The sequence below is a fragment of the Prionailurus bengalensis genome, chromosome D2, assembly GCF_016509475.1.
Source record: "Prionailurus bengalensis isolate Pbe53 chromosome D2, Fcat_Pben_1.1_paternal_pri, whole genome shotgun sequence".
Taxonomy (NCBI): Eukaryota; Metazoa; Chordata; class Mammalia; order Carnivora; family Felidae; genus Prionailurus; species Prionailurus bengalensis.
This window is the reverse complement of record NC_057351.1, coordinates 80,020,762-80,035,310: the sequence shown is the minus strand read 5'-3', so window position 1 is coordinate 80,035,310 and position 14,549 is coordinate 80,020,762. Positions and strand designations below refer to the sequence as shown.

At 45.9% G+C, this 14,549-nt stretch overlaps 1 protein-coding gene across 3 annotated transcripts in view; it reads left to right on the top strand.

Annotated features, from left to right (window-relative positions):
* The window catches only part of EEF1AKMT2 (EEF1A lysine methyltransferase 2), a 90,986-nt gene that overhangs the window by 19,757 nt on the left and 56,680 nt on the right, over window positions 1-14,549 (top strand). Inside the window, exon 6 of one of the 3 annotated variants that reach the window (XM_043597808.1) lies at window positions 6,539-12,069. The exons of the other annotated variants lie outside the window; for them this stretch is intronic. Within the exon in view, the coding sequence (XP_043453743.1) occupies window positions 6,539-6,600 (62 nt within the window). The 3' untranslated portion in view covers window positions 6,601-12,069. Of the gene's footprint in view, window positions 1-6,538; window positions 12,070-14,549 lie in introns of those variants that run through there. 3 annotated transcript variants of the gene reach the window in all.

Below are 14,549 nucleotides of genomic sequence, written 5' to 3'. Positions count from 1 at the left end.
ACCTGCTTTGAGGGCAAAACAGGAAGTAGAAAAGACAACTGACAGATACTGTTATCTGCTGGCTCCGTGTTAAGTTACGTTACGTTACGTTACGTTACGTTACGTTATCGTATTAAATCAGCGAATCCTCCCGCTATCTTCCGAAGGTGTGTGTAACTTACGCCTGTCTCCACTGGAAGGACGAGTACAGGGTGGAGCCGGGATTCTTTGGGTCTGACTGTTCCCCTGGCCGTTCCCCCGGCATATTCTGCTTCCCAGGTGCTAAGTAAGGCTCTGCCTTAATGGCAGTTGCGGTTCAGTGAGGGAACCAGGACTGGTCTGGAGAAGACGCTGCCAGGGAAGTTAAGTAGGATTTTCAGGAGCTCTGCCCCTCCTTTCTGGCGCCCGTGTTGGGCTGTGGGCCGGAGCCGGCGAGCCGCCCGCCCTTCGTCACTTTCCCCCACCTCCCTTTTGTCGTGACAGACCCTTCTGCGAAGGGGGGTGTGAGCTGGATGTGTACCTAGAAGCCCCCGGGGACGCGGGGACAAAGATGTTCCAGGTAGGGCCGGTTAGCAAGAGAAACAGTGTATTTATTAACGTTTTTGAGGAGATAACGTGACCACGTGACGCCATCGTTGCATTTGGGCTAATACTTTAATACGGGGGCCTCTACACAAATTTGAAAGCGACACAGTTTTTGATGATTTTCAGCTATTTGGGTCTGTGGGGTTTTTGTCTGTTTGGCGCATGTTCATCCGGTAACGAGCGAGTCTGGCATCACAACCCTGTCTCTCTCTCTTTTGTCCCTGAGTGGGGTGGGGGCGGGGTGGAGGGCAGAGGGCTTTGGTTTAGATCCACGTTCACCAGCCATTAAGGTTGCTACCTGCCTGGCACGAGATGGCCGCAGACATTTACATAAGCTTTCGGCACAAATCCGATTGTTTGAAAAGCTCTCATTTTTAACCGGAGTGGCTGAGAAGTTCCTTCAAAATGTATGTGGTTTAAACTTGTGAAAAACTCGTGTTGATTTTACAAGCTAGGCATGGGATCTTAACCCACGGAAACATGGTGTATCATTTACCGAGGAGGCTTGGTCTTTGTTGTGTTTTCGTATTTCTCTTTCTTGATGTCAAATGTGACGGTAGGACGGAAGCACTTTTTCAGAATTTTGCGCGGCTACGGGTGCTGCTTTAAAGCACCGCTCTGACGGACTGGGCGCTCCGCGCCGCCAGACGGAGACATGGGGTTTGGTTCACTGATCAAACCCACCGAGCGGGTCTCCGTTGAAAAGCTCCTCGAGTCACCCTCGGTTGGGGGCGGCGGCGGTGGTGGTACCACCCATTCGCTCCCATTTGCAAAGATGAAGCACTTGGGGGGACCTCGGAGCTGTGGCTAAGGTTAGGAGAAGGGATTTGTCATCTCTCCCTGTCAGCGAGTCATGCCGGAAGCCAGCCCCCCAGAGATTGCAGTGAGAACAGATGGAGGGTACCAGGATGCTAACAGTCAATTCGTGTTTCCAAATAACACCACACTTCAAAGACCAGACCCGCAGGTGCCCCCAAGTTACCAAAACCGGCCGCAAACACGTAACTCTTGCACGTCGGTCTGTTATGTCACGTGACCGTGTGGGGACCCGGAAGAAAAGCGGTTTCGAAAGGGAGCGGTCAGTTCTGTGGTGAGCGCTGGTTTCTCTGGACGAGAAGTTGGAATTGCCACTTTATTTCATCAAAAGACGCTCTTATTTTGAGGAAACTTGTTTGAAATGCAAACGAAGCTTCTCTCTGGAGCCTGCACAGCTTCGTTGCTTCTCATTAGGACGTTACAGCCTCAGTAGCCGGCGCTTCTGTGCTCAGGAGGCGCGCGGGCCGGTCCGAAGGGGTTTGAGGCCCAATGGGCCGGTTACACCGATGAACAAGTCGAAAGTTTTCAGAACGTTTTGCTTTAATAAAGCCAGGTGCACGAGTTAGAGTTGCTTTTTGGGACTGGCGTTTATGCAGATGAGAATCAACCCTGACACTACTCTTGGCAGCTTGACTGAAGCCATTTTAAGATAGCACAACTGTCCCTGAATGATCCCCCTCCCCCCTCCTCATTGTACTAGCAGCAGATCTTCCTTTCTTCTTCGTCTGCGGTGTGGATGCGATTTTCTGTTATTTGGGGGAAAGAAGGGAGGTAAACCTACACGAAAAACGTTTAGTGTTTGCAACGAATGATATGTTTTCAGTTCACTACTATTATTTTAAACTTTCTGTGATACCGTGATGTAGTAATGTAGTGTGTGTGTGTATATATATATATATATGTTAATTTACATTCATCCCGAGTATAATAGAAGCTTTAATTTTTAAGAAACCTGTGTTAGCCTATAGCCTTTGAAATAATTTTCCTTAAATTGATATGCAAAGAGAGTATCCCTGCCTGTGTCAATAGACTTTGATGTATGTTTTCTTAAATAATTTTATTTTATATATTTACACACGTGTGTATGTGTCTGGTAGCCCCTGATGAAAATCTCCACAAATGTGAAAAATCCGTTGCGCTCCAGGCCGGCATTCTGCTGTGGGGAGACCTGGGTTTGATTTCCTGTTTTTGGCACTGTGAACTAGAGTGTACGTGCTCCAGAGACAGCTTTCTGCTTTGAAAGCAAGGGACCAAGTGTCTTGTGTTCCACAGTAGTAAAACCTCTTTAGCTATTTGTGTGTGTGTGTGTGGGGGGGGGGGGGGTGTTGATGGGCTCTGAAAGGAGTCTTGTCTAGTACACTTCACTGGAAGGAGGCTGCCCATGACCTAGAGCTTGATTGTGGGAGACGAGAAGCATGCTAGGTTGAAGGACAATTGCTTAGTGGGAAAAAATTAGGAAACCCTTGTCATTTCTCTGTTAGGCAGGAAACAGAGATGTCCTTAGAAGAAGGGGGAGCACAGGAGCATGTTTTATTAACAGTTAATGGAAGAAAATTAATGCTAATTTATTCATCATACACACCATGCAATTTGTTAGAAAAGTAAAAGAATAGTTTGAAATTCTTTGGTCAATTGATGGATTCCTATGTTAGGGGCATAGAAATGAAACTCAACATTAAGCAGACAAACACCCAAGCCCACAGGCTACATAAATGCTGAATAAAACCAGCTTCACAATAGAACTCTGAAAAGCGAGGGGGAAGAAGCCTAATGAATGATTGAATATGACCTTAGCAAAATCCCTGGCGTGTTGTTGAAAGATCATTCATTTCCAGCTTAGATGTCAAGATGGGCTCCAGTAACCAGGAAAAAAAGAGAGCTTGAGTCGGTACTTACTGAGTTTTAAAAATCTTTACAACTCAGTGCATTAGACTAATCATTAAAGGGCTTCTCGAACTGAATTTTGAGCGGTCACTGTGTAGACCTGTGGTTTAGGCCCAGGGAAACCAAATTAAAAAGATAGGAATAATTCACAAGACATGAATGTATCAATATCCTGCTTTTATGAAGTAGAACTTCAAAAACTGGATGTAGAGGCTGGCAGAATGTACTTTTGTCATGCTGATACCATTGTAAGAAAGACTTACAACTAAGAGATCAATTGTGCCTTAGAGTATTTGCAAATTACTTGTCCAGTTTCTAAGAGGAAGATAATAAAAAAACCCCAAATCTACTTTTTTTCATTTTTAAGTGGCCCATTTGGAAGAAACGATAAATTCTTTTATGTTTTAAAATATGTATTGTTATTACCGCATCAGAAAATAAGTACTTTAGTGAGTCATCTTTTTTGTGTGCACGCTACCCGGAAGCTTTGTAAGGAAAGCAAATGTACCGTATTTGTTTTCCCAAATACCTAAAAATTTATACGTGAACCAGCGATGAGCATATCATGGACATCGTATGAGGAGCCTTGAAAGAAGTGTGAAAATACTCCGGTTGAATAAGGGCACCGTGAACTGTATTTCTCATTCTTCATTAACATACTTACAGACAGGCAGGTTAGCATTCTCTGGGATTCTCCGCGGCACTGGGCGCAGTGCTCCCCGCAGCGCTCCTGCCATGCCCTCCCTGCCTCTTGTCAAGGATGGACGCAGTTGTGGGGGGGCGGGGGGAGAAGCTAAATGTAGAAGAGAGTGGGTGCTGCCAGTGCACGTTTTTCAACTAACCCCTCCTCCTGTATGAAAATGTCAGTCCTTTGTTCCCATCTAATTTTAGTACATCCTGGCTAAAAAAAAAAAAAAAAAAAAAAAAAAAAAAAAAAGCCCACGTTAGGATGCTTTCCAACCATGGAACTTTGAGGGTGGGGTGGGCGGGGGAAGGGTAGAGGAAGGAGCAGTTTACATTCCATGTCCGGCTGCCTTTCTGCTACAGCATCGCGCCCTTACTCTGTTGATTTTGGTAATGAAATAAATTTAGATGCACTGAAGCAGCAATAATTAAGTTTTCCTTCCATGTCCTCAACAAGAAGCCTAGCTGGAGTCTGAATGGGGAAAATCATAATATGGCATTTAATAAAACATACTGGGCTGAGTTAAAGAGCTGTATGCAAGTTTTGGAAGACAGGCCTGAAGTTGTGAATGAAAAACGCTGCGCGTTGTCTTATTTATAAAATGTAACCTTTGAGGCCCAGTTGTGACTCAGCGAAAGGGCTTCTATGCTGTTGTTTTGAATGGGAATAATCCTTGCTGACTTTTGAGAAGCAATCCTAAACGAGGCGCACGAGTCAGAGCTGTTTATTCCGTGTGGGAGCCCTAACGTGTAGCAGGAAAGCTCTGATTTTGTGAAGAGAACCAGTTGGGTCCAAAAAAAAAAAAAAAATTGATACTATAGTTTTGCTCAAGAGAGAGGATTGAATTCCATATAGCCTCATAGTTGCAAGTGCCGACCAGTGTGGTTATTATTTAATTAAAAAGTAATTAACTGGATTAGACTATGAGGGGGATTCCACATACTGGACCTCACTGTGAAATAAGCCCGTCTCTTGGAGAAGTCTGTTCATTTAGGGCTCTGAGGTTTCCTCCTGGAATCTCTGTATGGTGAAGGTGCTAACGTAACCAGAAGTCAGAGGGATCATCTTACTATGTCCATTTGATTAATGATTTAATTTATGACAAATGCAGTGTCAGATTATTTTCTGGCCTTGAGATTTGATTTGTTTTGGTTCCTTTCATTCTATAGTAACAGAGTGTTTAAAATCTGGTAAGTAGTAGAATAAATATGAAAGAGAAATGATTATTTTGAAATACCCAATTTGGGAGGAAAAAACGATTGCGATATAGGCAGGTCGCTTTCCTTTTCTGGGGCTCAGGTTTCGTCTCTGTAAAATGAGGGTGGTCAGTAGGTGATATTTAAAGTTCTCCACCCCGGTGCCGGTCAGCTTGGGCTGCCGTTGGCTGGGTAGCTTAAACAACAGAAATTTACTTTTCACAGTCTGGAGACCGGGAAGTCCAAGATCAAGGTGCCAGCAAGGCAGGCTTCATTTTGAAGCCTCTGCTCTTGGCATGTAGGCAGCTGCCATCCCCCTGTATGTTCACACGAGCCCCTTGTGCATGCCTACACGGGAGAGAGAGAGAGAGAGCACGAGAGCAGGTTCTCTTGTGTGTCTCATAAGGGTGCCGATTCCGTCCCGAGAGCCCCGCCTGCCTGACTTCACCTAACCCTGATTACCTCCCAGAGGCCCCATTTCCAAACACCATCACATTGAGGGTTAGGGCTTCAACTTGTGAATTTGGGAGGGGGTTGACACAAACATTCAGTCCATAATACCTGCTGAAGTTGATCTAAGGTTTAGAGATGGGTCTGCAAAATAGGTTTCCACAATAAATGTTTATTTATTTATTTTGAGAGAGAATCCGAAGCAGCCTCTCCGTGCTGTCGGCACAGAGCCCAGTGAGGGGCTCAGTCTCATGAACCGTGACATCATGACCTGAGCTGAAGAGTCAGATGCTTAACCAACTGAGCCACCCAGGTGCCCCAGGTTTCTGCTATATATGGGAAGTTTAAATACTCCCATTAGCTAAGAATCAGTTATTAGGTCATTTTACAGTTCTTTTAAACAACGGTATCTATGTATTTGAAAAAATATATGTATGTATAATAAAACATTTGGAGCATAAAATCATGTATTTTTCCATCTATAAAACATCTTTGTACATTCATTGGTAAACTTCAGATTTGAGTATTGTTTGTCCCTGGTGATATATTTGACAATTTAGTTTGTATTCGTTTGACCATAGTATATTTTATCCAAGAAACTTAGAAGTTTACATCTGATTGTTTAGTCTGCTTGGATTGTATGTATAGAAAGATCGAGATCAAGATTGGGCCTGAGTAGGCACCCAGGACTCACACCGACAGGTGACCTAATTTAGCACCCTGCAGCCCCAGGGCGCTGAGGCTTCTACCTTCTCATGCCGCACAGAGACCCTCGCTCGGGTGCAGTGTGTGAGTGTGCCCTTCTTAGGCCTTGTACCTCTCTGGGCTACTGCCTTCCCGTCCTGTACCTGCTTCTCCCCTCAGTGACACCGAAGTATGTTAACGGTGCTGGGAAAGTGCCTAGTGGATAGCATACATTTACTTAAACTTGGTTTCCCTTCAGAACATTTCTTTGGAGCAGGTTTGAGAAACGGAGACAGAAACAGTTGTGTAGACTTCACGTAATAGGGGTGTGAATGAGTATTAAGTAAGAAAAATCAATGTGAAGCCACTTAGCATGATTCCTAGCAAACGCCAGTGCCAGGTAAATATTCTCTCCTCCAAGAATCCGTCTTCCCATTGGGGCTGATAGATTGACTTGTTTGAGATTTTACCCCTCAGTGCCACTGAGTTATGTCTTCGGGTCCACTGTATTCCAAGAGGGTTTGATGGCCGAGAGAGGCCAAGTGGTGGATAGGTGAGTAAGAGTGAAAATTTGGAACAGGTGGGCCTTCCAGAATTTCTTAAAAAAACCGTTCTGTGTAGCTGCTGCTTCTTTAGTCATTTTCAACAAATGATCTTTATGATGTGTTTTAGCAAACTCTAAGGATACTCACATTTAAGGTCGTTATCGGTTTAAATGGTAATTATTTAGTAATAAATGTAGGTATGATGGGGAAAATGTTCATTTGGATGCATTTGAATTGAAAAACAAATGGCCAAGGACATGATGCACCTTCCATCATTAGGTCTGAATGCTAAGGTGTTACTTCCAACAAGGGAACTGAGAGCAGGTCCTTCGACTAACCATGCATCAGGTTCAATGAAAGTTGAGTTGGATTTGGGTCTTACCTGGCATTGAGGAAGCAGTGGGGCAGGGTTTTATCATTGATTTCCACCTTGCATCATCTAGATTGAATTTCTTTGATCAGTGAGTTGTATTTTGTTTCCTCGTTTTATGTTGAGTTAACGGTGCCATTCACAGTGACATTTCAAAGTTTGAGGTTGGTTAATACTTTAAATAGTTTATCTGATTTGACCTTAGTTTATAGTGGAACTGACAGTGTAGTATGTTGTGTACATCGAATCAGTTGTTTATCCTACCTAGTCTAGAAAACATTTGGTTTTCAGATTTGTATACTTAACCTTTTTTATTGGTGGGTAAGCGAATATCCCAGTGCCTGGACCCGGCTTAGTGTGACTAGAGAAATACTGGCCAGAATAGTGTCACTTTCTCTAGTCATCCTCAAAGAGCTGAAGTCTTTGAACTATTTTTTAAAAACTCTATAGAGATGAGATCAATATGATAAGGAGGTATGTCCCTAGGATGGACATAATAAAAGCTTCCCTGAGTTAGGGAGTTTAGTGCTATGGTGGTTAAGTAACCTGGATTTGATCACGACTTTTGTTTTTTGGGGAGGGTTTTTTTGTGAAAGTTAAGAGAAGCTGTAAAGTAGTAGTTAAAAAGCAGGCTAACTTCTCATATCACTTCTTCTTCGTTTCAGGTCAGGGGCAGGGTATGTGCATACAAAATAGGCAAGGCCAGTCCCTCTTATAATGGATACAATAAAACAAAACATCTTTGCTTTCGGTTAAAACAGAAGGTTGACAAACTGCTGAGGAGAGTTAAGAAATTCACAGGCTAATATACTATGTGGGGCACATGTTCTTTTCATACTGCTCCCAAGGATGTTCTATACTCTTTGGAGCCGGAGACTGATTATTTTCCTTGATATTTTAAACCCAAAGGATTCAGTCTTTAGATTGGGTATTTAAACTCTGTGAAATCACAAACTGTATGTCGTTTCACAGTTTCCTTTCTACATAATGAAAATGAAATTCACTCGGTTTCATTTTTATGGGGATAGGCAGGATAGCAGTGGCTTTGAGCATATCACTAGGGATGAGTTAAAAATAGATTTTTCTCGAGGCAGTGACATTATATGGTAGACAGTTGACAGGAGAGAAAAATTAAGGCAGATTTTGGGCTTGTATCATAAATACCAAATCTGAATTCCACTAAAGTCTATATAAGAAAAAAATGGAAAAGATTTTCATTTGAAGATGATAGCAGAAACATGTAGTCTGGCTGTGCTGTGAAATATTTTCTAGATGAAACTCAGTGTTTAACAATATGAAGATACTGTCACTTGTTTTTAGCTGTGTTTTTGGTGGAGGGTCTGAGGCCAAGCTAGGTTATGGGTGAGTAACCATGTTAACAGTGATATCAATTAGAGTCTCCTTCAGCTCAGATCATAAATAGATGAGGGAAAGGTCAGGAATGAATTATGCTTTTCATCGTTACTATTAAAATAGTAACACAGGTTTGATAAGTTTTATATACACCAGTAACTTTGAATGTAAATTGTGAAGAGCCTTCATTGTATTCCTTTTGTTTATTTACCATGCAGAAACTTTTCACTGTCTTCCTTTTTCATGCTGGTGTTTTCTGGTAGCACATAACACCAATGGCTACTATTGCCAAAAAAAAAAAAAAATATATATATATATATGTATATATATATATATATCTCAAAGTTAAATAAGTTTTAACTGTTGCTCTGTTCTTTTTAGCTTGCATTACCCAGAGCTCTTCATCCAGTGAGTTGCAAGCGTGACATTTGCTGTGTTTTCAGCACCTGCCAACTTGGAAACCAGGGTTTGTGCTCAGGACTTAGGCTTACAACCCACACTTTGTGGTGCACAATGCTGTCCCAGCTGGCATGCTTCGTACCTCAATGGTGCTAGACGTTTGGTTACAAAGCTGTGCCGATTCACATGCGCTGATTTCAATAGGCATTCCGCTTCAAGCTGCTTTCAACTCTCATTTTGTATCAAAGGAGTTAGATTGGTATCATTAAATTCACTGCCATGGTTATTTTTCAATGAAAATACATTTGTTTTATTTAGTTCTTGAATCAAAAAGTAACTTTGTCTTCAAGAATCGAAGTGCCTCTTAAAAAAGGTGTGTATATAGATAGGGGAGATACCTCTCTCTCTCTGTGTAGATATTTCTACTTACCTACCTACCTACCTGTCTGTCTGTCTATCGATATGAGAGAGATCCTAGCCAGAGCTATAATTCCTTTTCCTCAGCGGAAAAGTTTCAGAACACAATATAAAAGATCAGAAAGGAAAGAATGGAAGGATTAGTGTGTCCTAACATGCATGTGTAGGTAGGGCTGTTAGTTGTAGCTGGCTCATAGATGAATAAAATCTACATTAGAAAATTGTCCCCATAGTAGATTCAGATTTTTGGCTTTTATCTGTAACCAAAAACTTTCCATATTTTCCAAAGAAATGTATTTTGCTAACTTGTTTTCCGTAGCCAGTCTTTTTGAAAATGCTTCAGGTGGACTTGGTGGTGTTTGTCTTCCCATCATCTATTATAAGCAACTTTAAAAGGTTCTGCTTTATAAAAGATCTTTTCAGATTTAGAAAGGACAGTGTGAAATGTGAATGACTGGCTTTTAATACAACAGTTGTGACAAAGAGGCAGTGGCTTTTGGAAGCCGAATAAAGGGGTTAATACACACACATCTGCGTACTGTGCTGTTGGGTCCAATGTATAACAAGTTTGATTTTTGTTTCATTCACTTTATTCTAAAAAGAATATACTGTGTTATTCTCAGAGACAAACTAGTTTATGACTTTTTAGTGGTGAGCTCTTTTTACAGCTCTAGGCACACATAGATTTGATGGGTTAAACTGAACAACATTGACTGGTCCTTGATCAGACTTCAAAGCTTAGCTCCTTGTTGCTTGAATATCACATTCATCTGCTTCTAAAGGCACAAAAATAAAACACCCACTAACTACCTAGGACACTCCTTAGTGCCTATCAGAATCCAACCTTTACCCTCCTCTGCACAAATGTGCTTAGGTGAATACTTTATTAGCTTGTTGATACAAGTTATAGTTGGTTACACCCTTTCTTAATAAAATACACCCTTACTGTCTCCTATTGCTTAAGAGCTTTACACTTGGAATAGGGCAACTCTGTAGTGTAGAATTTAATTCAGTTTAAATTCTCCCAGACAGTTTTGAGGAGACATGATGGATGCGTGCTGTACGCACAGGCGTTCCTCCCTTTGGTGGTTCTGCTTTGAGAGGGGCCAGGAGAGGCAATATTGCTGTGCGTTATCCCTGTTTCATTGATCGGTCTTGGAGGGAGACCGTATGGGATCCCTGCATTTTATAGTTCCCAGGTGTTCGTGGCTTACCCCGGTTAGTGTTGGTCAATGATAATGGAAAAGTTACAAGTGATCATTTCGGATTATTTATGGATTTATTCCTAAATTGACTTACGAATTTGTGTTTAGTTGCCTGGTAGTGCTCTAAATCTGGTTTTGATTTGGTTTTGACCTTTAAGGATCGAACAAAGGTAGACACCGCCCCCCCCCCCAATACAGCTTACATTGTTTTACATCCAGAGTTCAGCTGCATTTATATTTGCGCTTCTGAATTGAGCAAAACTCTAATATACAACCTTTGGGTAGGACTTTTTAAGTAATAAACAACTATGTAGTATACAGCCTTAAAGAGTGGGGGTGTTTTAGATGTATAGGACTTAACTGCATAATGTGGAAAGAGCCACATAGTATCTGGAAGGTAAAGCGATCCAGGCCTTAATGTATATACCGGTTAGCTTTTGGAGATTCAAATTAAGTACATGAGAAACAGCCATTCATTGGTTAGTAGCACAACTCCTTGAGCAGGTATTTTAGTTTGTGCATTTGCAAGAAAGCCTCAGAACCAGAAAAACAGGCTGCTTTAGGTTGGAAAGGAGGCGTTGCAGTAAACGGGCTTGCCATGACCACAATCCTTGGAATTTTCTGAGACTAAAATCATCCCGAAAGAAACAAGAATCATGGTTGCAATAATTGTCTCCAGGCTCTGGACCCCTGCATTTTATTTTCTGTGTTGACCTGATGAACTAGTAATTGTAGGAATAAGCTGAATGTTTGCCAGCAGGAGTCACTCTAGGCTTCCTAATAAAAAGTAAATTAAACTATATTCTTAAAGCTCTCAAAGGCCGAGGTGACACTGTGATAAAATGGCATCAGGGAAGTGTAGCAGTATTCTCAAATTATCCCTTGTACCTTTCTTTGTTTCACTTAGGAAGACTTAGTTCTTGCTCCTTTCAAAACTGGCCCTTGATAAATTCTTGTAAAGCAATGTTTATGGATAAGGATATCGGAATCTTAGCATTCTCCCTGTTAGCTCATTTTGGCTTTTGTGGCATGAATGGGTTATATCCCACATCATCTACTTGAATGAGTAGACTCACATCCTTCTGACTGTAGGTCATCCTAATCTTGCAGAAGAAACCACTGGAGTGAGCTGTAGCTCGTGTGAAAGATGTTAGCTCATGATTTTCTGAAAAAGAATGGGTCCAGTGTGAGAGAAACTGAAATATTTCAGCAATAGCCATGAAATATAAGAGTTTCCCAAGTGCTCAAGAAGTTAATTGTTCATTTATGTTTGATACTGGGATTGAAACATTGGATTAAAACCAATTAAATGTTCCTAGAAGCAACAGAAAAAGTTTCCTGATTTATGAATAGAACCATTCAAATGGCGCAGACACAATCCATGTAAAGTAATGAGGTGTTTTGTTTTTTTGGCAAAGGAGAACACAAAACAGGCATAGGGGAGTTCTTTTTAAAAAAAAAAACAAACCTCCTCTTTAAAAAATCTCTTTGGATACAAGGTCAATAAAATAACATACACTAGTAGGACGGAGTAATGGGAAATCTAGGGGTTCACTTCACAAGGAAAACAATCCCCCTCCCCCAGGTGAGCAGTACAATGAAAATGCTCTGCTTATTCTATCAGGGTTACATTCCTGAACTTAAGTCAACATCCTAAGTTACAGAACGAAACATGCTCTGCCTCTGCTTAGCAACCACAAATCCTTCCTTCACCAGTTGCATATATTTTGCATGTGGCTTCTGAAGTACACATTCCTTTATTTCGATCAGCGCCCCGAGTTAGGAAACTAGCGCTTTATTTTCCCAAAGTGTAACAACACTAACACGCCCCCCCCCCCGCCCCCCGCCCCCCGCCGCCCAGCACGCCACCGTAATGATCGTTTCTTTGAAACCTCAAAACCCAACAACCCGGAAGCTGGACGTCTGAAGTCCACGCGGCCCAGGATTTTTTTGCCCCGGTTCGGGCTGGGGCGGGGGCGGTGGGGTGGCGGGAGAGACGCCCGCGGGACCCCTGGTCCCGGGCAGCCGCGGAGGAGGGGGGATGGTGGTGGCGGCGCGGCCCGGGCCCGGGGCCACTTCCCGCGTCCCGGGGCCTCGCAAGCGCGAGCTCGGCGCGCGGCTCAGCTCGCAGGACGCCCTCTAGCCCCGCCGGCGGCGCGCCGCGACCCCCCCACTCCCCGCCCACCGGCGGCTGCGCGCACTGCACACTCGCCCGCCGCCGCCGCTGCCGCCGCACGCCGCCCGGCTCCTGCACGCCGCCGCCGCCGCCGCCGCCGCCGCCGCGCCGAGCGCCCGGGCCCGCGACGCCGCCGCCAGAGCGCCCGACCCAGCGACACGCAGCCGAGGTCGGGCGGCCCCTCGGCGGCGGCGGGCGCGGCGGGCGCGGCGGGCGCGGGCGGCCTGGCCGGGGCCGGTTAAAGGGACGAGTTGCAAACAGTTCAGGAAGTGACAAGTCGATTTCCTCCTCCCTGGGAGCCGCTCGGTACAAAGCGCTCGGCGCCGGCAGGAGAGCGTGCGCGCGGCGGACGCGCGGCGGGCAGCCGGGACGACTTGGCGAGCGCCGGCGGCGACGGCGCGGGGCCCGTGCTCGGAGCGCCCCGCCGCGCACAGTAAGCGACCCCGGGCCGCGCGGCGGCGGTGGCGGCCGAGGGGCCGGTCCCGAGCGGAGGTCCCTGCCGTGTGCGCCGCAGCCGGCGGCTGGAGGGACCCTGCTCTCGCGTGTGCTGGGCTTGCCCTTTTAAGATTTTTAAATTGTTATTCTTTTTTTTTTTTTTTTTTTTTTAATGTTGCTGGTTTCCTTTTTTTTCCGCCTTGTCTTCGGGTTGGTTCGGGCGGTTTCTTGGGGTGCTGAGTGTCGCCTCTGGTGCAGGCGTGAGACTTGTCAGAGCGCCGCCAGGGGAACGAGCCAGCCCGGCCCCTGCGGAAAAGTCTGCGCTTCCCCGGGGCGGGTGCGGGGCCGGCTGCGCCCGGGGGTGTGCTCCTCTCCGCGTCTCAAGTTGAGCCCTGGCTGGCGCCAGCGGCGAGGGCGCCGGGACCCGGGACCCGAGCGCTCCTGCTAACCCCGAAGTTCCCGCACCGTTTGCAGACAACTCTTTTGTTCGCGGAAGTTTGCGTCCGCCACCCCCGGGATGCGGACGCCCAGCGGCGGGCTCCGTGGCTGCTGGACCGGCCGGGGCGGTCGCAGTGGGGGGTGAGGGGGCGTTCTGCTCCCGGCTGGGGAAGCCCGCGGGGTGGCCGCGGCGGGGGTTTGCGGAGCGGGGGGGCGCCGGCGTGGCTTTGCACATGGCGAGAAGGGCCGTCCGGCACGGGCACACTGGTCGAGTCACATTTTTGCCAGTCCTTGATTTGCAAGCCTGTGGGAGTCAGCTTGCCCACTGGGAGTTTCTCTTGGTGGGGCAGGGACGAAGGAGGCGAGAACACCTAGAATCCGGGGAGGGCCCTCGGTGTGCATTGCCCCAAGGGGCTTCTCGGGCACCCCCAGCTCCCCACCCCCGCCTGCAGACTTGGGGAACAATGCTCGAGGCGCGGGACAGAGCGGCGGAGCACGGGCGAGTCGTGCGAGGTAGCTTGCACGGGTCCTTCGCCCCCGGAAGCCCCCCGAAGCCGGGCTCCCTCTATCTGACCGCCCGGGTTCATTAACACGTACTGTACTTCGTACGATGGTGAACAAAGAACGGCTCTTTGCAGCATTTGATGAATGGGATTCTGCCTCCTATAGGCCACACTCCGAGTCTTCCATACGTTACAGTCTCCGGACTCGGTGGTGTTGGGTGAGTGGCCCCTGCGGAGGGCTGCTTCACGGGCCGGGACCCTGGGGCAGGGCATTGGTGCCGCCGCCGCCGCCGCCGCCGCCTCCGCCGCCGCGCTTGTCTTGCCGGAGCGGGTGCAGATGGAGCCAGGCTGACGGTTGTTCCACAGGAACAAATGTTTGTTGAATTGTTGGATGGCGGAGACAAGGGAGTGTTTTCTATTGACTGCTGC